General features: G+C 36.3%; 1 protein-coding gene across 7 annotated transcripts in view; it reads right to left on the bottom strand.

Moving 5' to 3' along the window:
• Positions 1–25,007, bottom strand: part of marchf8 (membrane-associated ring finger (C3HC4) 8) — a 99,916-nt gene that overhangs the window by 60,160 nt on the left and 14,749 nt on the right. For all 7 annotated transcript variants that reach the window (XM_081350676.1, XM_081350683.1, XM_081350679.1 and 4 more), the window contains one exon: positions 17,691–17,872. In XM_081350676.1, coding sequence (XP_081206802.1) covers positions 17,691–17,786 — 96 coding nt within the window. In that variant the 5' untranslated portion in view covers positions 17,787–17,872. The remainder of the gene's footprint in view (positions 1–17,690; positions 17,873–25,007) is intronic.

The raw sequence follows: 25,007 nt of genomic DNA, 5'->3' as shown, positions 1-25,007 counted from the left end.
ACTGAATCGAATCGTGAGGTGCCTAGAGATTCCCACCCCTACTTTTTATTGTCATGTTGGTTTATAAATGCAAATTAACAATATGTACCCCTCCTCCATGTTACCAGCAACCAGATTTCCCTGTTTATTTGTCAACTAAACTTTTGTGCTTCCATGTTTTTGTACCACCGCTCACGGAGAGTTGGATAGAGACCATAGCATTATGTCAAGAAGACAGTTTAGAGGTTACCAGGCCTGAGAGCAGGGGCGCCGCTAGGGATTGTGGGTGATTCTGTGTAATTATCATTGGTTTGGGGGTCCTCCGTGGTTGAAGTCGCATTCAGGGCCCCTCCCTACATGAGTCCCACAGTAACTTTGTTTTCATTTTACCCCCTGTCCAATGTCCTTGCCTTAGAGAAGTGCTACACCTTGTTGCAACCCATCCATAACCATACCTATACTTCCCTGTCTTTTTCTCTCGGACTCTAGACAGAACAAACGGCACTTCTAATTCAGCATTCCTATTAGATTTTTAAACAATCTCGATATAGAGCCAGAGCAGATTGTGATGTTTTCATAATGACACGCACTGGCATCCTCTGGGTGGTTAGTCCTTTTGCTAATCTTGTTCGAGCAAGCTGTGAAGGACTTCCATTGTCTGGTCTCGGTTGAATAGCGATTGGTGCAGACACAGAGAACTGTAGGCAGTCAGACAAGAGACTAGAATAAAGATGTCTTTCCTTTCATAACTCAAAATTCAGGAATGCGTCTCCTTCTGGTACATGACAGGTTTGGCAAACAACTCATGTACGCAGTGATTTGTTTATGGTTTAGAATGGTCTAAAAAAGATAAAAGGGCAGTGTTATCAGTTCTCAGGTCAACAATAGCTTTATTAATCATCACATAACCGATTCAGTAGAAATCTGAAAGAAATAATGTAGAAGATGTTGCTTGCGCAATGCATCAATATTTAAAATATCACTGCAGGGTTTGCATTATCATTCATACAGTCTCAAAGTTCAATCTTTTTCAGACATATTCTCAAGAGCCTTCCACTAAAATAATTGGTCATGTCATCATCATGCACTAAACCTTACAATGTGTCTGCTGTCCTAAAACGCCACAACAGGGTCCAAGTGATGCCCAGGACACTGTGATAGCTGCTGCCCAGTTACATGTTTTACTTCAAAGTGCATTGGAGATTATGAGGAGAAAAATTAAGCATGAAAGTTTTTCCAGGACACTATTCTCTGAGTGCCTGTTCTTTGAGTATGTGTTTGGGTCTAATACATTCTACTTTATGCATTGGCTCTAACATCTTTCTGAAAGCTCTTCTTTAGTCAGCCTCAGTTTCATTTGTTCCACACTGCTTATCAGAGCTTTCAGACTGTGCTGCACTTTTGCATTATGACGTTAACAGAAATCCTTTTAGAAGAATCTGTCTGCATATTCAGAATGGAAATTAGAAAGCAAGAGAGCTCAGAGTCTCAAGCCTAATAGTTCCAACAAGAACCTGAAGGTAATTATGCTCGCAAGACAAACTCAACATACTGTTATTGTAAGCGTTTTCAAAATTCCTGCACCGAGACCAATATTTTAAAATGTAAAATCCTAGAGCTTTCAGCCTGTTCAGTGTGCTGTACTGCTGTATATTTTCTAACTGATCAAATTTACGGTTTTCCTGTAGCGGATGATCAAAATTTTCAGTGTTGTTAATAAAAACTAATAAAAAAATAGTTTTTGGTAATTGAAGTTGAGATGAAATAAAATAGAATTATTAGATGAAAAAATGTGAAACTAACTGAAATAAGTTTAAGTTTAAATATTACTCAAATTAAAACTGAAATAAAAAATGAATGCTAAGTAGAAAAGAAAAAAACTAATAAAAATTTAGTAAAAATTTGAAAACTAAAAATATAAAAAAACAAAAGCTAGTTCAAACCTTTAATACACACTATAATGTATAAATAATAGTAAAATAACCAACATTGGAAAACATGCCTCAACCTACATTTTTGCAAAAATTCTATAATCTATCAAATTCACAACATTTTCCAGCAAAAATAAACACTAGAGGCACTAAAAACACTTTCAACCACTTTTATTCCTTTTCAAGCAAACTATGATTATGGGGGAAAATCCTTGCACAATACTATGATTTGACCTCAAAACACTTTTACCATAATGTCTGTTTTATAAACGAAACATTTTGACATTTGCATCACATAACCATCTCCATATCTATGGCTTTTTGACGTAGATATCTTGTTCGGTAGCCCATCTGGTACAGTATTGCACTGCATATCACTTTGCTTTTGATAACACTAAAGGTTAGGTTAAGGGAATGGTTTAGTGTTGGTGGTACATACTTTCAATCGTGAGCATTAATCTTTTAGTGCCTCTCACAAGACATTTAATTGACCAAACGCCATGATACTTACAACAACTTTACGTTCATCTGTCTTGGATAAAACTAAATGCGCTAGACATTTCAGTTTTAAAGTGTTGCGAAACATGCATAAAGCAACGTAATATCACCACAAGCATGTTTTTCCCATGAGCCTGCGTTGAAAATAACACTGCCAAAAATCTCAGATAGTTACAGCAAAAGATTTTTGTAATAGCTCCAGCTATCAAGCTACATTCACCAAACTCAGACTTCAGACTTTCGGTGAATAGCTCATCCTGCACCACTTATTCTATGTGTAAGGGGATGTGTGATATTATTTTTCTAACAAAACCGTTTAAACTGCTCAAAAAATCCTATAGATTTACATTGAAGAAGAGGACTCAGACCATATTAAGAGACCAGAAGGCTCTTTTGATAAGCAACCATATAGCAACCGCAAAGAACACCATAGCAACCACATAGCAACACGTTGGCATCCACCCAAACACCAGCGCAATGTTTAAGTAAGCTTGCAAGTACAACACTTTCTTCACAATAAATTTCAGATTTGTCTGGCCACTTGATAACCTGAGAGAAAAAAAAAAAGCTGTTTTATTATTCTGGTGAACCATTTTCTAAAGAATTTATGTGACAGATATGGAAGTAGTTGCCATGGTAATTCAGTCCTCCACTGCAATGCATAATTCTTGCTCCTAAATTGATATATTTCCATTTCTAAAATGATATTTTGAAACATTCATACTTCTCAGGCCAGGCAGCAGCTTTGTCCATTACTGCATTTATGTGCAGAGTGGACTGTAACATCATGATTGCTGTCATTTCTCATGTGGAGACCTTGCAGCATGTGCATCACAGCCCGGTTCACCCAATTTACCAGACACACAAACCCTTCATTTCTATGGCAGTTTCTTTCCAAGGGGAAAAGCAGCGAGTATCCAAACTGCTTCAGAGGAGCAGTAATGAGCACAGGAAAGGGCAATTTTAAAAGAAACAAAAACAACTATGGTAAACCCTATATAATACTACTGTAAAGTATCATCTATTAATGTCCTTACATATTATGCACTAATACTGAATTCACTGAATGCACCTGAGCATTGTAACTCTATTTACTCATGTTAATACATGTTCCTGTGTGTGTGTGTGTGTGTGTGTGTGTGTGTGTGTGTGTGTGTGTGTGTGTGTGTGTGTGTGTGTGTGTGTGTGTGTGTGTCTGGTGCACATTATAAAAACACATTGTAAAAAAGCTTGGCCATCAACCCCTCTATTTTCCAATCATCCGACTCCATTCTGCTATGTAACACCCACTTTTCACCATCCAAACACTTCCCAATTACTAAAATCAAGTACCGACCTACATTTGGTTAACTGAATATCCTTTTTTTTCTAAAGCAATTGGAACTGGGAAACGCCTATTTTTTAAGTATTTCAAAAAACACAAATCAGTCTTTCAGTCATATTATTATGCAAGTGACATAATTTGATGAACAATATTCCTATTTTAAAGATACACTATGTAAATTTTGGCCCTCTAGCATTTAAAACCTTTTCTGGAAGAACATTGTTTTGGGAGTGCTTCGGCTCTGCGTGACTGTGCGGATGAGTATGTTTCTTTCTCATAACTAAAAAAAGAGATTATCCTACTGCTCATAAAACATTCACTATTAGACTTAAGAGATATAACCAGTTTAGATGGAAATGATCTCAAGCTGACTATCTGAAGACCTTACTGTAAATTTGCCCATTAATAGACACGGTACTTCCTTGAAAATAAATCCCAGCACAGTGCTACAACAACCATAATGAAATGATCCTTCACAATAGATAATGCTTTACAATGAACTCTGTTAGAGAGCTACATATGCCAACTTATTATGTTCAATAAAATACCTTATAACCGGATGAGTTATAAAAAAAAGTGTCGCTTTTCGAATCCCTCAATTCTCCATCTCCATGTTGATTCTTGTTTTATTACGTGCTCTGTCGCTTTCTCTTTTTTCCAACAGACTCTCCTCTGTTTGGCTTGTTTTTAAACAGGTGATTATCTGGAGGCTCGAGATTTAGCTGCTCCGTATCAACCTTTCACGCGTTTGTTGTGACAGCCAACTTATGCCACTCCCTCACCATACACACTTCAAGTATCTGACGCATATGATGAGACACACATGGGTGAGTGACGTATCTATGCAATTTCCCATGAAAACCACTCCACCCGGTCTAAAATATAAACTTGTAATAGGCTTACCACCAATGTTTTGGAAACACGTTTTAGAAGAAAGATTTATGATGTATTGACTATATCAATGTTGCTAATTTTGAACAAAAAAAGTTTAAAGGTACACAAAGTGTACTTTTAAATTAGTTCTCAAACTTTAGATCCTCGTGAAGAAAGGTGCCATTTCATGCTGACTTCAAGGGGGTAAAAATTCACACCCTTTTTTACTCCAGCAACCACCAAAGTCAGTGTAGCTCACGTGTCTGAAGCTGTTAATGTCTGTCTGCCCTATCATTTCTGTCTTTATCTCTCTACCGCACCTTCTCACTCCCTCTTTCTTCATGACAACACGCCAGCCTCCCAAAGCAAACAGAAGTTTTTAATCAACTGTCCTGATCCAGCAAGAGACACACTCAGGATTATGTGGATTTGAAGAACGAATACTACAATATCATTGAATAACAGATGAGAATATTTAGCATGAGGGAGACATGGCAAAACAAATTCAAAATTTCCTCATCAACATATTTACACAGTAAATATTTACAGTAATATTGTGAAATGTTATTACATTTTAAAATAACTGTTTTCCATTTGAATATATTTGAAAATGTATTTTATTCCTGTGATGGCAAATCTAAATGTTCAGTCTTCAGTGTCACATGATCCTTCAGACAGAAATCCTTTTAATATGCTGATTTGGTGCTCAAGAAACATTTCTTATTATTATCAATGATGAAAATATTTTTTCCAGAATTCTTTGATGAATAGTACATTCAAAAGAACATCATTTATTTGAAATAGAAATATTTTAATAGGCTACATCAGGGTTCACCAATCTCGGTCCTGGAGGGCCGCTGTCCTGCAGAGTTTAGCTCCAACCAGCTCCAACACACCTGTTTGAAAGTTTCTAGTATGCCTAGTGAGACCTTGATTAGCTGGTTCAGGTGTGTTTAATTGGGGTTGGAGCTAAACTCTGCAGGACAGCGGCCCTCCAGGACCGAGATTGGTGAACCCTGGGCTACATTATAAATGTCTTTACTGTCACTTTGGATTCATTTGATGTGTCTTTGCTGATTTAGGGCCCTATCTTACATCTGGCGCAATGCAGCACCAAGCGCAACGCAAGTGTTTTTTGCTAGTTTCAGTCCGACGCAGTTATCATTTTCACGTCCTGCACCACGTTGTTTAAATAGCAAATGCCCATTTGTGCGCCCATGGGCATGCTGGTCTGAAAACGAGGTGTGTTCTGGCACATTGTTGGCACGTTGATATTTTGAGGAAACAGAAATAGACTAAATATTTTTTTTGTTATTTAATGAGCGCGTTAGTAATGTGCGCCTATAGACAGGTCCACTACGCGCATAAACTCTGCTTATTAAACACAAAGCAGCACACAAACATGCCAAATATTTAAAATAAAAGGATTACAATGTAAACGATTATTATTGTGTACATAAAGATATGGTGGAATCCGGCTTGTCCCGTAGATGGACTGCTTGCGCACTTTTACCTCGCGCATGAGCAGTTCTGTTTGCGCTCTGGAGACGCGTTCGGTCTTTCCACTATCAAATTCCGTCATGTAAGTAGCGAATCTGCCATGGCGCAAGCGCAACTGGCATTTAAAGGGAATGGGAGATGAGACTCTGATTGGTTTAACGCACGTAAATCCCAAAACACACCCATTACTCATTATTAAAATACGGACAACCCTTTTTGACCATGCGCCTGGCACGCCGACCATTTTTCCTGTCGTTAAACTAGCAAAAGTAGTAGATAGATAAAGTTAGTAGTAGATTAGATAGTTAAAATAGGGCCCTTAAACTTAAAGTATTCAATTTTTTTAAAACATAAAAATCTTACTGACCCCAAAATGTTGACCGGTAATGTATGCATACAGAATTGTGATAAGCCTAGATAAGTTTGCATATTAAATTGAGATTGGTATAGTCATCCCTGCTGAAATTTTCTTTTGCTTAAAAGTCCTGGACCTGCAGCAAACCTACAATCAGACTGAAAAGTATCCTGAGGCACAAACTGAGCACAGATCAAATTTTGACTGTTTTTGTCCGGAGGGCATACCATTGTAGAGCCTTTCACCATCAGAGACTTGATGAGACAATGGAAGCAAGATTTCACAAGAATTTCAAAGTAACAAATTTAATTCAATTCAATTACAGAATAAACTGTTTCTTGATAAAACAGGCAGTGCAGAGAAACTATGTTCAGTCATGTCTAATGTTGTGGTGCTGATAAATAGGCAGCTAAGGACAAATAACCGTTCTTAAGGGCATAAGGTCAAGCTTAATGGAGAGAATGGGCAAGAAGTCATTCTTGAAGCATAATTTTGATGGAAGTCAGATTAAAAGTTGAAGAATAAAATAGGTATGTTCTGCCATGAAGTTATATAACTGTTCAGTAGGAGGGCTATCTGTATCTGTGAACAGTTGACACTGCAACATTTACGTATGCGAGGCTCTTAAAACGACCCTAATCTTCTCAATTAGATCGAATAATCATAGCTATACGCTGGGAAAATGATGGACCTCCGAGGCACACTCTCACAGAGGCAAGTGTTTGAAGATGGCAGAGAGGCAGGGGGCGTCCTTCTTCCCCTGTCTTGGCAGAGTCCCTCTTAAACAGCATTCAGAAACACAGCAATTGAGTTCCGAGTGAGCAAATCAGCTAGGTCGTGGGAGTCTAAAAAAACGGCAATCAACGTGTCACTGTTAATTAGGCGCCACTCGGAGATGCCCGTGAAACAGTGCTAGCTTAGCCAGGGTGGAAAAGAAAGCACAAAATGCATTTTTTTAGAGCCAGAGCTGGAGGGTTGCCTGAGCTGCGAGACATTGGACAGGACTGGCTGTCTTATCTCAGACTCCTGACATCAGCTAGGCCAGGACTGAATTAGTCTCAGCCTGAGAAAGCAAGCACAAGGACTGCAAAAAATTCATTGATCTCTGATTGACAGACACTTTATGTAACTTTCAGGAGTAAAGACACACAGGTTTTTTCATCAGTTCACTTGGCAATGAAGTTAGGGATGCATGATATATATCGGTTTCATATCAGTTATCGTCCAATACTGATATATGTTTTACAGATTCAATAATTCAATATTTAAATTAAATAAATAATTATTAGTTATAATATAATAACATATTGTAATGATAACAAAATTAAATATAAGTTATTTTAAAAATATAATAATTTATCATTTAAACACACACACATTTTTATTTTTATATGTAGTTTGTTTCTATTTCTATTTTATAATTAATATTTTAATTGTATTCATTTGATAATATAATTATTAGGGCTGTCAAAAGATTAATCGCGATTAATCGCATCCAAAATAAAAGTTTGTGTTTACATAATATATGTGTGTGTATGGTGTATAATTATTTTGTATATATAAATACACACACATGCATGTATATATTTAAGAAATATTTGCATACATATACTGTATATATATTTATATAGTTTATATTATATATAAATATATATTTTTTATATAAAAATAACACATTTTACTTAAATATATACATGCATGTATGTGTATTTATATATACAAATTTAATTACAGTACACACACATATATTATTAAAAACAAACTTTTATTTTGGATGCGATTAATCACGATTAATCTTTTGACAGCCCTAATAATTATACAATGATTACTGATTAATACTAATATATAATTGCATATGCTAAATTATTTTACATTAACATTACCTTTGCTCTCATCTAACACTCACGTAAAAACACTAACACTGTTAATATAATCTTCAGAAAGTCGAAAAATGTGCATAAAACTGTTAAGATGCCTAAATTCACTCACATTTTTCATGTTTTGTTAATAACATTATTAATAATTTTTAACGAAATATTTCAATATAACTAAAGAGTTCCGACTACATACAAATCTGAAAGCAAATACATTCATATGATAGTTGCTATTTTTGAGCAATTTATTTTAAATTTAGACTTTGAAGTAGTAGAATTTTTATTATCAGTGCATTCCTAATGTAAGTACAATGAATTTGAATAGTCTATTTCAGATAACTCTCACACATAACAACAAAACAAACTATTGTTGGCAGCATAACATGATGGTCAAGTGGCCTCTTCTTGTTTAAGTGGTTGGTTTTTGGCCAGAAAATATCCCCTAACCCGAACCCTAACCCTAACCCTAACCTGCTACGATGACTTTTAGCCAAATACCTGGCTATATGACACTAGGACTGAGGCAGTGCTGCAGGATCCAACGCCACATCTCACTGGACACGAGTTAAAAGCAGGAGACAGAGAAAATTATGCTTTGGGGTTAATTAGGGTGTATTAGCATCTCAGCCCACATCTTTAACTGCCGCATCACCACGAAAATAAGGGAGGAAAAAGAGGAAAAGTAAGGGAGTGTGAGAAAGAAAGAAACACCAGCAATGCAGCAACTCGCCAACAGAATGATGGACAACACAGACAAGTCATGCTGACAACAACATTGGTATTTTCACACTTCATTTCTTTAGGATGCCTGGGAAAAATACAGGGTACAATGCACATGAGGTTTATTTCAGAAACCCTTGCTGTCTGACTGCCTCAGTGATGTCATCAAGCTCAATCGGGCCTGACAACACAGACCAAATGAATAGTTTTGATTTTGCATGACTGGCAGTCCTTCTGTAGCCTCTCAGTCATGATGGAAAATAATTTTCACCATCTCACAAAATTCTCACTTTCAGTGTTGCAAGACAATCACCAAATGAATGAAAGGCAAAACTACCACTTCTGTAATAAACCTTTAACAACCTATATTTAAAGTCATTTTGTTGTAATAATTCACTGCCAAGAGGCTTGGAGCCAAGAGGGTTTACTTCATTACAAGTTAATTATGTTTTTCAACATCAGAAATCTCAAGTGATTATATTGGGAACATGAGGGAATGTTATGTACTAACACTGTAAAATAATTCCAGGGTTTTTTTTGTCCCAATTATCCCCAAGGATGAGCAAATCGCCTACCAAAAACAGTATGACAATATTCAGAGCACAAACATACAGTAAGGAATTTTCTTTTCCAAAACAGTGAAAAAACAAGTACAAAGTAAAAATTCAAGACGGCAGATGAAGCAAGAGAAATGTTGAATTTGAATGTTGATTTGTTGTCAGTTTTTTTTAAAGACATGATTACTCTCATCAGCAAGGATGCATTACATTGATCAAAAGTGACAGTACAGACATTAATTATGTCAAACGAGATTTCTATTTCAAATAAATGCTGTTTTTGTTCAACTTTCTATTCATTGAATCCTGAAAAAAGTGTACAAGTTTCCACAAAAATATTAACATACAAAACCGCCAAATAAGATCACTTGTAATAATAACTTTTATGAGCTCATTGTTTCTGCCTAAATGAATACATGTTAGCTAACTAAAAGATTTGTATTATCTTAGAACTATATATTTCTGACATTATGGACATTACTTTGACACAGTCGCATCTGATAACAACTTACTCATAATTGTATTTTCAGTAAAGCTGCTTTGAAACAATGTGTGTATTGTGTAAAGCGCTATACAAATAAATGTGAATTGAACTGAAATTTCTTGGGCTTCTGATCAGCATATTAGAATGATTTCTGAAGGATCATGTGACACTGAAGACTGGAGTAATGATGCTGAAAATGCAGCTTTGCATCACAGGAATAAATTAAATATGGTCAAGTGTAAAACTGTTATTTTAATTATATTTCACAATATTACTGTTTTAACTGTATTTATGATCAAATAACTGCAGCCTGGGTGAGCATAATAGATTCTTTAAAAAAAAAACATAAAATAGTCACTTTTTATTGATTAAAATGGTTTAATCCAGGGGTGCAAAGGTAGATCTCCAGGAACAGGATTGGGCCCCCCATGGTTTAATCTAATGAAAAATGGACAGTTTACCCAATATTTCTTCATGCTATTTCATGCTAGCTCACTGGGCTTTGGAACAGAGCCTAATTGTGCACTTAGCTTGTTCCATGAAGGCTACTTTAATTTTCTAATTAACAAATATGCCATCATTTAAATCACTGAATATAATTAGCACACCAAATGTGCTTTCATCCTCCCACGGTAGTTTACACAGTTCGAATGCTCCCTAGGTTAAAAAATATTCTGAAAGCACAACCTCCACCTGTTTTATCTAAGGCAGCATGTGTGTAGCATCTGAAGGTTTCCCCCGGAGGCTGTGCTGAAAGTGGGAGAATTTTCTGAACGATGGGAACTATGAGGCCCAGAAAGACTGAGCCCCCCAGCAGTGTGTGTTCAGATGTCAGTTTCTCTGCTCATAGACACAATCATGAGAGCTTTGTCAAAATGACGAGAAGAAGCTCGCAATCTGGGAAGTGTGGTAAAATCAATGGATGTTTCAGTTTCATCCTCTTTTCCCATCCTAAGTTAAATGTAAATGGTCAGAAATAAAAGCTTTTTTAATCACAGCCATAGCATTGTGGGTCGAGCTCATTAATGATGCGTGAAAGAGTCTTCGTTTTACAGAATGCCAATTCATTCATTCCCTGTCTCTCTTTCCAATAGTTTCCTGTCTATCTCAACTTATCCTGTCTGTAAAGGCAGTAAGAATGTTTTTCTTGCATTTGCATTTCATGTTTTTTTAGAGTTCATGCACGGGAACCAATGAGGTGTTTGCTCTTGCACGTCAAGCAAGTACGGCTGAGCTTCTGTATGATGAGATCTATGTATGTGCGGTGGTCAATGTTTATATTTGAATAAAAGCCTAAATTAAATATGTTCATCATGTCAAGTGATCTCTTTTCATATGATTAAACTGCTCAATTAATATGCGATTTTACAATCTCTTTATGAACTTTTTGAAGCACCACATTTATGATTGTGTGGACTTACAATGGATGGACAGAAATCTCACAGGTTTCATTAAAAATATCTTCTTTTATAAAATTTTGATGGGTTTGGAACAACATGAAGGTGAGTAATTCAACAATTTTCACTTTTTGGGTCAAGTTTCGTTTTAAATCCTTCAAATGGGAATTTGATCCTCTTTCCCTGAAGGATCCTGCACCGGAAGTTAGGGATGCTGTATACACTGACAACAAATTGGTAGAAACAAATTTCATTCAGAAATTGCTACACTGTAAAAGAAAAAAAAGAAAAAAATCATGATTTGTTATCATAATATTTTTTCTTTTGTCAAATCAACTTAGATAACATAATATTTTGAGTTTCTGTTCATTAAACCAATCTCCTTCATTGTATTAACTCAATTTTATTTATTTCAATGAACTCAAACTTTTAAAGCAACTAGGTTACTTACTTTTTTAAGTTAAACCAACACTATAAATATATATTTTTTTTACGGTTTAGTATATTTTACAGTTAATTACAGAGAAATGGCAAGTAACATTGAATTAAACAATTTTTTTTAGAAAGAATGAAATAGTATTTTCTTGTACAATGTATTTACAACTTCGAAAATATTTTTTTTACAGTGTCCTAAAGTTATCTCATTAAGTCTGCTTTTTTAGACTCTGGATGTTGGAAAATAAGCATTCCAATCAAGTGTGCAGTACGCTTGATTCAAAAGAAATTCCAGATTTGACAGTTTACTCTGAAGCAGCACTAAACACCACATTCTGAGTTATGCTGATATCACAGCAAATGTCAAACACTGACACAAACAAGTTGCTCTAGCAATCACATGGCACCTTGGTCTCTCTCGAGGAGATTAGAGTGTTGACGAAGCTTAAAAGCATCCTACAAAGATAGCGCTGGCATTAAAATCCTGTCGCTCCCTCAGAATCCTGTCGTTTCCCTCGAAGCATCCTGGTGGCTTCATGTTATTTTGCAGAGCTGTGAGGCTCTGATCTTTATTAGCATATTATTAACATCCAAAACCCCTCCAAACCACAGCATTCTAGTGAAGACAGATTTGGACAATATGGCCATGTTAATGTTTGGCCAGATTCCCTGCCCTCCGGGTAACAAAATGATTTTTCAAAATACTGAGACTTGCAAAACAGGCAAATTTGCATTTTTCACAGATAAATACAGTTGTTTGCATTAATGCCAAATTGGCAGTTGAATTTCTGTCTCCTTCTGTTCACGTCTGTCAGATTATTAAATGAGAGATTACTGTGCAGAACATCTGCTCATGAAAGTGTCATGCTGTACAACACACAGCTTCCAAAAAGTTGTTGTGTCCAGAGGTTAGGGTTAGTGCTTGATCACAAACCTCAGAGCAGTTCCATGTTTTTCGTGCGATTTTCACATACCACCTCCTGCTGAGGCAGTGTCATGATACAGTGATTGTATATAATGGTAATATCATGGTACTTTGATATAAACTATACAACTGAATAATTATCACAAATGATGGTATTTACATTGGACTCTGAGGTGATTCAAACAATACTATGGTTTTACCATGGTACACGTTCATAAAAACATTTGGTAACACTTTATTTTACAGTGTCCTTGTTACATATGTTACATGTACTTAACATTGTAATAACTGTAAATTATCCATAATTGCATGCAACTAACCCTCAACAAAATCCTAATCCGAGCAGCAAATTAGCATATTAGAATAATTTCTGAAGGATCATATGACAGATGACTAATTTGAAAATTACATTGAATTATAGAAATTATATTGAAAATGTTGGTGACCTATCCTTTAAGTGTGTGTAATCAAAGTTTGAGCCTGGCTCCCTCTCGATAAAAGTGGCAAAAACGAGGACCCTAGCCTGCAGACTCCATCTGTGCCTGTTAATGGTGTATTTAAGGCATTGAGATATACTAATGCCTCCTGACATCCATTTAAGAAAGATGGTGGCAGATTTTACCAGTCAATGACAGCCTTAGACACGATTTTATTCAGAGGACCAACATGACATCGATGTGAGGTTGAACAGATTGTACCAGCAAAAGAAATAACAGCGTGCTTTATGTACCTGATATTTCTGACATTTGTTCATTTCGGATCATTCAACAGCACTGCATCCGCAATGGCAGCTGGCGCTGAATCTAAAGCAGTGGGAATGAGGGGTTCTTTCCACTGAGACACAGAGGAGGAGTTGTCTGCAACAGGCAGATGGGCTGTGCTTTCTTTGCCTAATGGCGATACGCCTCCCAGCTGATCTGTATGCTGAGCGAGGGGTAAACCATACTGTGGCTGGTGCCAACTCTTCAGTCTGCATGAAAGACAAACTCTAGGTGTTAAGAGCAAAGAATTGTCTAGACTCCAAGAGATTTAGTGTGAAGCTCAATTCTAGGATATTATTAATGAAAGAAGGGAAACATAATCATTTATATTAGGGTTAACATAACAGGATGTAAGAACAATCTCCTCAAACCTGCAGAAAAACATTTTGTGTTTATGCATAAAAGGGTCATACTAAACGGAGCATAATCCACTGATGGAGCTTTGAAAGATTAAGGTCATTAAATTCATGTGGGGTTTGATTATCGTGTCTTGGTGAATAATTTTAATGGCCCATCAACCGTCTCTATGCATCTGACCAATCAACATCAATCAAAAGAGCCTCATAAACTACACTGAGTGTCAGGACTGATATAGGGCAAGTCTCACGAAGCCTGTCAGGAACATGACCATCCTATTTCAGCATATATATATATATATATATATATATATATATATATATATATATATATATATATATATATACAATTGTAAAATAATGATCTATAATGGCATTATTTATTTTACTGTGTATATATATCAATTGTAAAGTAATTATTAATGTACTGCTATTAATTTATGCTTATTTTAATATGAGAATTTTACATTACATAAAATATATTGTATTTTATATAGAATATACTTTAATATGTTTAATATAAAATATATTATATTATAAGTGTAGTAAAATTTTATACTGCACATATATCAATGTGCCTCAAACATTACATGGAGAATATGAGAATAATAATTAAAAAAACATAAAAAAAATAATAAAACAAAACTCAGAATTAAAACATTCAGACACATTACTGAAATTAATTAATATTATTATATAGAATTATAAATATTACAAATATTCTTCTGATTTTAGAAAACAATTTGACCTGGACATGTTCTTCATTATATTCACTCATAGACTCTACAACACCTGCCTAAATCTCTACCAGTAGCATCTTTAGTCTACAGATCCATAATAAAAGAAACATTTATATATAAAATGGGTGGCACTTTGCCAATGCCAGTCAGGCAGAAAATTGTGATGGTCCTGTCACAAAAAAGTGAGGCAGCAAATAAAACTGCAACAAACTAAACTGACAGACTGCCAAGACCCCACATACCTGGACAGAGTACGCAGAACTGCAACTCTATTACAAAAATAATCAAAATGCCTCTAGGTCAGACTCAACTGCCAAACGCTATAAATTTACACATACAGAGCCTTTGCTGAAGTTATTCTTAAAAAGTAGTCTGTGAATGATGATTGACACTATGCCATTTAGAATTTAACAGACTTCCTGCACCCTAAGTCACTTGAGGCCGTTTAGCCAAAGAAAAAGAAAAAGGAGAATAAAAACAGCCTGTCTCCTGTTTCCTGCCTGGCTCTGACAAACAAACAGCTGATGGGCCACCGGCCTCAGGCCCACCAACGAAACAACACTCATTAGTGTCACCGTCCAGCCTTGCTCAAACAGAACGCTGGGCTAGAAGAGGGTGAAAGAGCTCTGCTAAAGAGCTGCTGGCACAGCTGCACAGGCTGAAAAATGATGAGGGTAAATATTAAGATTCCTTTGGGTCCAAGTGTTTATGACTCAGACTTCTCAGTAAGATAAGTCTTCAGTTTTCAGAACAAATCTTAGTGCCAAATATCTTTCAGATACGTAAATGTCATGAGCCACAAGGCTGGACAACATCACACCAGTCCAGGCTTCAGTTTATCGACCAGTTTATCTCTCATTATACTGATAAGATGAGCTTCCCCATATTTGAAACATAGAATCGTCCAATGATTCCAAAAGTCTCTCACTGGCATCATATCCATTCCATAAAATTCATTTTATAAAGAAAATATATCTCTTTAAAGGAGATATATGAGTTCCATAATACTTCACTATCATTTAAAAGTTTGTGTTCAGTAAGATTTGTTTTCAATTAATACTTTAATGCAGCAATGATGCATTATAGTGGAGCGGCTAAGTGATATAATCGTTCAGTTTATGATATAAGCGTGAAAATTGGCATGAGCAGTCTCCGTGGGTCACTTGACAAGAAAATTGTCCGAGCCACTTGAAATTTCAAGATTTTTCATTTTTCAAGATGGCCGACACCTTAGTGGAGCAGTTAAGTGATATAGTGGTTTATTTGGTGATACAAGCATGAAAATTGGCATGAGCAGTCTCTGATGGTCACTAGACAATAAGCCACCCACAGCTACTTGAAATTTCAAGATTTCACTATTTCTTAGTGGAGCAATTAGGCTCATGGCAATTTTCATGCTTGTATCACCAACTAAATGATTTCTTAAGCCTAACTGCTCCACTAAGGTGGTGGCCATCTTGAAAAATGGCCGCCATCTTGAAATTTCAAGTAGCTGTAGGTGGCTTATTGTCAAGTGACCCACAGAGACTGCTCATGCCAATTTTCATGCTTGCATCACCAAATAAACCACTATATCACTTAACTGCTCCACTAGGGTGTCAGCCATCTTGAAAAATGGCCGCCATCTTGAAATTTCAAGTGGCTCGGACAATTTTCTTGTCAAGTGGCCCATGGAGACTGCTCATGCCAATTTTCACGCTTGTATCATAAACTGAACGATTCTGCCAAACATAAGCCCTTAGCCGCTCCACTATTAATATGTTTAAAAACAGAAAAGAAGTCAAATCCATTTATAATGTTACAATAGTAATGTAACAAGAGTAATGTAACAAGAGTAATGATGCTGAAAATTCAGCTTTGCCGTCACAGGAATAAAATGTGTTCAATTCCTATTCCTATTCCAATTCCTACATTCCTAGTTCAACAGCTTTTATTGAAACTAAGTTGAAAAACATCTCTTTCTGAACACTAGAATAGCTAATGATAAGAGTAAATGTTTACAAAAAATAAACTCTAATAAATTAAAATCACTGTTAAATACAATCTTTTGAAAATCTCAAAATGAATATCCATTTTTTAATACTGTACATTATTATGTTGTGATGCCTAAATTCATTTGTAGCATTTTTTTGTATTTTATTTTGAATTTGTTTAAAAAGAATCATACAGAAATTTGATTTTGGCCATTTGTTGGTTATCTGCCATAATTTAAAATGTTTATCAGCTTATCAGTAATTAGCCAGAATTTTTAAAACTGGTGCATCCTGAAATGAAAGATAACAAAGAATAGTAATGAAATAATGCACACTGATGATTCATTCACTTGAGTCACTTAAAAAAAGTCTTAAAGGCATATCATCCCAAGTAATTCCAAGGTTTAAGAGAAGAATAAAATGATAATTTTAACTAAATTATGACTTGTTTAGGTGCAGAAACCTTTGACTAACATACATGAACCAAACCTAATAGAAAATAGAAAAATTACCTCTTTAACAGTCAACACAAAGCCAGCAGGCACTTTAATATCAATCACACTTTGTTTAATAGTTCTACTCACTAATAACATTTCACACATTCACATAAGATTCCTATCTGCATTACTTACTGGAAACCAGTCGCCCCCCTCCACAAGCACCCGCTCTTGTGTATGTGCGACTTCCTCTACTTTGCCCACTTCTCTTATTACCATCTGTGTCAGTAGTTAGCAAAATTTGGGGCGTTCCACGAAAGCACAATATAAACAGTACTTGAGGTTGAGTACACAGAAACAAGCATTTAAAGCCCAGACAGAGGAATATGTGTGCGTACAAGGTTTTTCTCTAAACGCCATTCTTTTCCATGTCGAGTTCTGAGAGGTCAAATTAAATGTTCAGAACTGTGAAAACAGGATACTGTCTTTCAGCCGCAATGAGGATGAAGGTTTAAGGGTCACAGATTATAGTGCCGCCTGTTTTTCTATGTCTATCAGGTGGAAGACAAACCTGTTTGTCCTTTTCCTTTCCCTTCCCGCTGCTGGACACCCGGGAGGAAGTGACATCACGAGGGATGACAGAGATTTGGTGCAATGGCATGTTCATCCCCGCAGTTCAGTGGAGCTCACACTCTCTGAAGCTGAAGTCTGTCCACCAGCACCGGCATGATGGAAAGAACCACTAATCCAAATCTGACGCAGAGGAAAAAAGAAATAAGAAGTCAATACTCACAATACAAACACTTAATCATCATTTTATGAATTCCTACTGTTATGATGAACAGAAAATGCACACAAATATCTCTTGTAAATGAATTGTCATTAAAAGGATAAAGGCTCCGATATACTTCAAGCAAAATCGAAGAGCGAACTGATGTGATGTCAATTCGAACAAAATCAGGCCGAAACGAAGCTCGTTTGGAGTTCGAAACAGCTTGCCAAAGAGAACATCCCGGAAAAGTTTGCTCCGGCTGCTAAACACATTAGAACTACCATTGGTCAGTGGCGATTAGGCTCTGCCTTCTTTCACGCTGAAATCTTTTCTGGTTCATTAGACCTGTTCAGTCAGTCGCAGTCAGACGTCCGTGAGTTAAAACATGAACACACTGGAGAGCCGCTTTACAGTAGAAAATGAAGTTGTACTTCTGATGAAAAGAGATCAGTTAATTCCGTCAATTAATTAGGAAGAAAAGAAACGTGGAGCACCTTCTGCTCAATCCTCTGAAGAAAAATGCTGTCACATTCACTTAAGAAGGCTGTTGCCATAGTGTTTTTACCACAATTATGTTTATAGAGTAGACATAGTCTGATGAACTGTTCTGTTAATAACCCTCTGTTTATCCGTCTGTCCGTGGGCGGGGATACACAATTGCAAAAGTACAATCTGTAGTTTTCACGAAAGCCCTGGAGCTGTCAAAAGGTCAAAAAATTCTCACCCCAGGTAACACAGAGAAAGAGTAAACATTGTTTATTTACATATACTACCGAAATTGTAACATTACAGAGCGGGTTGAAAATCTGTGAACTTACAATTTTAACCATTTTCTGTGGACAGTAATAGTGCAATGTTAACTGAGCCGGGTAAAAAATGCCGACTTTTGTGAATAAAGCATAATCTAAAGGTGTGAAAAAAATTACCATGGCCGAATTTAAATACACTATTTCTATTTTTTTATGAATATCTTATAAATGTATAAATCTCATAAATTTGCCGCCTTTGATGTCACCTACTTTGGCAACGATTATCATCAGAAGTGTTCACTGTATTAACTAAGTATGCTGAAAACAAAACTTTTATGACATACTACGGTGGACTGTATAAACAAACAAACAAATAAAATAAAGCCTTTAACTCCTGGATGTTGTCAAGTCCTATGAGCTTGCCAGATCAAGAAAAAGCTATCCATTTTATGTGTGCAATAATCATCAGATGGCGAATGTAATGAAATAATGGGTTGATAAAAATGTTGTTGGAGTCTAGGCCTAATCCAAACACTGAAATTTGATTGGTTAAGAGGAATTTCTATCTAAGACCAACAAGGATGTTGATCAGGAAAACTTCCCACTTGGTGAAATCCCGTTAAGCAGTCAGAAAAACTGCTGCATATTAGGCCTAATTGAACTACAAAAACATCAAGTCTCATGCAGCGAAGCAAGGAAATGAGAAGCAGCAGTTAAAAGTTAAATCACCAATTACAAATCAGCTCCAATATTCTCCATAATGAAACGCATTCCTTGAAGGAGAACAAAGAGCTCATGCCATGCTGAGACAATGCAAAATCTGCTTCTAAAGGCAGTTTAACTTCTACCACCATCTGCTGCAACCGTGACAGCAATTCAGTTTCTCACAATTTTGTGACCATGCCAACGGTTGTGATGTGTGGGTAAGACTTTACATCTATATTTCCACAGTGACCACTGGCATCAGACCAAATCCACCAGTTTGGCACTGAACAATGAAGACGTACCGTTAAGCCCTGTCTACTGTTGCAAATGGTTTGCCAAAAAGACAAATGCATGCAGCATGACAAATAGTACATGATGGTACTGAATATCTCGTTTCAGAACATCTCAAACTGAAACTGAAAATCTTGTTGTTGATTTTTAGTTTTTTGGTAAACTATTAAATGAAATGATTAACTAAATAAAATTATTCAAATTAAATAAATATAAATGTACACTACCACTGGATTGTTACAAAAGATTTCTATTTCAAATAAATTCAGTTCTTTTGAACATTCTATTCATCAAAGCATCCTGCAAAAAAAAATGTATCATGCTTTCCACAAAAATATTAAGAAGCACAGCCGTTTCCAACAGTGATAAGAAGAACACTAAATTTAGAGCACTAAATCAGCATATTAAATTATTTCTGAAGGATCCCGAGGGATCAAAACTGTTGAAAAAATCAGCTTTGCCGTCACAAGAATATATTACATTGTAAAATACATAAAAAAAGAAAACAATTATTTTAAATATTTTTAATATTTCACAATATATCCATCAAAAAAAATGCAGCCTTGGTGAAGATAAGAAGATAAGAGACTTCTTTCAAAAACATTTTAAACACACACATACACACACACATATATAACACTCATTACATATATAAATATATACTATAAAATATATATAGTGTAAATGCAATGATTTATAAAAAATATCTAATAAAAAATTTCCACATCACTATCACAATCAAACAAGCACCTTTCTGAGGCTGATCATGTGACATCAGCACAGGATATGTTCTTGCTTCCACTGAAGTACAAGACACTCTTCAGAATCTAATTTAACCAATCACTGAAATTGTGATGCTGAAACTTTATAATAAGTAATGAAAAATATTGCATTAAATAAGAAAACCACCTATAAGGAGAAGTTTAACAAGTGGAAACTAGTCTCAGTTTTTAGGATCCTACTGTATGCACAACAGATTTAAGTCATTTTCACATTTGGTTGTGTGATTATCAGTGCATGCATATTATGATCTAATATTATGATATTGTTAAAATGGCCAACACATGGGGGAGGAGCGAATAAAATCCTCCCTCTTTGGCATCAAAAGTGCCATTAATTCATAAGCTGCTCACAGAACAGCTGGTCAGTTCATATGGATCTAGGGTTCACAGCAGGATAGTTATCTGAGCAGAAACTGCTCCACATGACTGATCAACAGCCTGTGCTAATCACACCGCATTAAAGCAGAGGACATGTGACTGCAATCACTCATGAGCCGTCGGATCAATAGGCCGAGCGAGAATCATTTTCAGCTCTCTAAAACAAAGGCAGCAAGATATGGTTTACTGCCAAGCACATGAGACGTGTGACATGCTGATGGATCTACAATGTCCTGGTTCACTGTGTCATTTTTGCAGGTATACATGGAGTTTTGATGTCACGATCAGTAAAACAGCTTGAGTGTCAATGGAAGAAAAGACAGACAAAAAAACATCAATCTCATGGCTTTTGCTTTACTGAAAAGCAACTAGTGGTCATTACCCTTTGAGCTTTTCCTGAAATCTGATTTCATAATAATAATAATAATAATCATGGTCTTGAAGCCTGCAGAATGATGACTAATGCATGAGATCTCTGCCAATTCTGGATCTAAATGAGCGGTGCAAAGTGAATATGTCTATTTTATGCATGCACTGACCAGAAACTTCAGGGTAGAATGTCTGTCTGACGTCCCATGCCACGTACTGTGTGTATTGTGTAAAGAGCAAGTATAACGACTATTATTTCGATTAATTGCTCGGGTTTGAACAAACCAATAAACATGAGCATTTATCTTCGGCGTGTAACTTATCCCGAGCATTTGTGCTACAGAAGATAAGTGATACATGAGATAAGATGTCACACTCTGTGGTGCCTATTTAAAAACATAAATTCTATGTAATAATAAATTCCAATTATAAACAAATCAAAAATGTAAACCCTGCACACCTGCATCTTTAAGGTGCGGCCATATTAGCCATATTTCACGCAAAAATGGTCCTTTATCAGTGTCATATAGATGTACTGCAAAGTCACTTTCAAACCAAGCAGTTTTCTGTTGGTCAACGCGGCAAATTTACATAACCATCTTGAACATAAACATAATATGCGTGGTGAACTTTTTTGCCCTCGTGTGAATTCCGATTGGAGCAATGGTAAATGTGACCGCATGTTTAAAATGTATGTTCTTTTAATTTAGCTAAAAGGTCACGCCATGACCTCACGTCTTCATGTGATACAAATTCACAGATAAGAGTTCACCAAACTTTAACTGACCGCCCCTGCAGGTTAAAGGGCTGTTCACACAACACTTTTCCATTGTTCTGTGCGAATGGCACCTAACAATGCAAGTGAAACTAGAGCCATCTAGAGAACAGAATATTATAGAGATTTGGAGTGGGCCATTAAGCAACCAGCTAGCAACGCCCTATCAACTTCATAGCAATTGACTAAAAACCTCTCAGAACCTTTTAGCAACTAAATAGCGAAAGAAGTTGTGTCCCAAAATGACCCACTATACACTAAGTACTTATACAATGCACTATGAACTCTTTTGTCAAGTGTATGAATTGTAGAAGGTTATTTTGTCATCCAGCATTGAGTCTAATAGCCGTTTCCCTTCCACTAAGTAAAGAAAGCTGCAAAAGTTGAGTGTATGAAGTGTCCAAACTTTTTCTGCGGTTAATTAAGTGCATCATCTGGGATTTTAAGTGCTTTTTCTTTTTGGAATGTTTGTATGCAAACTGGGACACACCGAGAGAGTTTTGCACAAACACCACTGACATTTTGTAAAAAAGAAAAACAAAAAAAAACATTCAAAACTAGTTGTCATGGTTAGCATCTGGACATTAAGTAGGAAAATATGTCTCTCTCTGGCTGCAATGCCTCAAAGAGCATACACATTATTTTTGTGGAGTTTCAGAGAGCAAAACTGTGATACATTATTGATAAAGATTAATAAATAATATACTTAAAAAATAAATAACATACTAAAAGATGGTTTAGCAGCATAGTAGTCATGGACACAGTATAGTCTTATACAGTGCATAGTTAAGAAATATGCATTGGATTTGATTACAGAGGTAAAACTCACATACAAACTGAAAGAGAATAACAAATAGATCAGAATATTTGCCTCGGCTCAAATCAGAAACACTCCTGTCATCAAGTTCAAGCTCATGAAAGGAAGAAGGGCTGAGAGGAACAGCAATGGATCCCTGCTGGCAGCATGTGATGAAGTGTACCGTATGCTTCACGACATCCAGCATTCACAGGATCCAAAGCAGGGACTTCGGTCTTGAAGTCACCATGAAATCAAACATTTTTTATGAAATATTGAACTATTTAATATAAAATATTTATCTGTACACATCATTATTTTTTAATTCATGTGCCCTAATAATCAAAATAAGTTCCCCTCTCTCTTGCAACATCTCTTCTCTTCTCGGATGATGCGTTTACTGGCGCGAGGACGGGACAATCAATCCAACAATCCAATCAATTTTCCGATGGACAAAATGAAGTCCTTCCCTACAGTTTTTCTCATTTGAGAAGCCAAAATACATTAAGGGAAGAAAAGACTATCGCAACTTCTGTTTCATGCCAACTTTAAGGTGCGGACACATTGTAATTTCATGGACAAAAAGGGTCCATGGTCTATCGTCAATAAAATAGTGATGTCTGAAGCACAGCTCACACAGAGATCACTTTCAAAACAAGCACTAAATACTTGTTGCCAACTTGAAACCACTGCAAACTGTGTGGATTCCTATTGAAACGCCTGCATTTCGCACATGAAAATTCACAGAACATTAAATGTGACCACACTTTCAGGGGGGATCAGGATCTGAACATGAGATTATGAGGATGAGTGCCAGAGAATTATTTATTGTAGTCGTTTGAAGTTAAAATATTGCGTGACTGCCGATTTTTTTAATAAACCAATCAAAACTGCTTGTAAGTAGATGTGTATCAGTAACAATGCCATTTTTGGTTGCTTATTTGATTTTGATTGCATTTGATTTTTAGAGGGATTTATAATTATATGAATTAATTATAGAATAAAGTCAAATTTGTAGAAAATTATCGTCTCTTGGTGTGGGCACAAACATGGTTATCGTCATGGTTATCTTGTTGTGAATAGGCCTTAACTCTACGACAGTAAGAGAGAGAAGCTTCTCTGTGCACTGAACTGATCAGGCTGGTAAATTACCCAGCTTCCAGAAAGGACTATCCATCAATGAGCAGCTGGAGCTGGAAAATATACAGTATGAGATCGATACAGCATTGGATCCATCTAAGAGATGGGCCTGAGCCTGTGTGTTTCCCCTCTCGAGAAAATCTTTCTGCTGTGGTCTCTAGTGTGTGAGATAACGCTGAGTGCCAAGACTCTAACCCAGATTTATTCATCCATGCAACTGTAAAGGTGACACATTTAGACGTTCCCAATGGTCATTCCTCCAGACTGAAAACAGCTAACCTTCTGCATGTATGATCTGTGTTTACATACAGAAACTGTCTGTTGGGAAAGCTTGTCAAGCTATAACATACTCTAAATTTAAAGGTTTACCTCTTTTCAGTCAAGATACCCATTTGAAAAAGAGGTTATCAGATATTAGATATCAGATGATATAATTTTTTTTATTGAAATCAGACGCACAGAAATGCAAAGATAACATTGTAATTTAACTCAGATAAAGATATCTTTTAATATATTAATTTTACTACGCGATTCATCAGACAGGCAACCTTCTTCCGTCGCTCCTTGGTCCAGTTCCACTCACATACACACTGTAGGTGTTTTCAGAGGTTGACAGTGGTCAACATGGGCACTCTGACTGGTACGCGGCTACACAGCCCCATTCACAGCAAACTGTGATTCACTGCACGTTCTGACACCTTTCTATCATGGGCAGTATTAAATCTTTCAGCAATGTAAACTACAGTAGCTCTTTTGTGTGATCGGATCAGACGGCCTAGCCTTCGCTCCACACGTGTATCAATGAGCCTTGGGCACCCATGACCCTGAGTCACCGGTTGTCCTTCCTTGCACCACTTTTGGTAGGTACTAACCACTGCATACCAAGAACAACCCACAAGACTTGCAGTTTTGGAGATGCTCTGACCCAGTTGTCTAGCCATCGCTATTGGCCCTTGTCAAAGTCACTCAGATCTTTTCGCTTGCCCATTTGTCCTGCTTCCAACACATAAAATTCAATAACTGACAGTTCACTTGCAGCCTAATATATCCCACCCCTTGACAGATGCCATTGTAATGGTCTAATCAATGTTATTCACTTCAGTGGTCAGTGTGTGTGTGTGTGGTCTCAAC

This window comes from Scardinius erythrophthalmus (assembly GCF_964197995.2).
Source record: "Scardinius erythrophthalmus genome assembly, chromosome: 21".
NCBI classification, from domain to species: domain Eukaryota; kingdom Metazoa; phylum Chordata; class Actinopteri; order Cypriniformes; family Leuciscidae; genus Scardinius; species Scardinius erythrophthalmus.
This window is presented reverse-complemented; position numbering and strand designations above follow the sequence as displayed.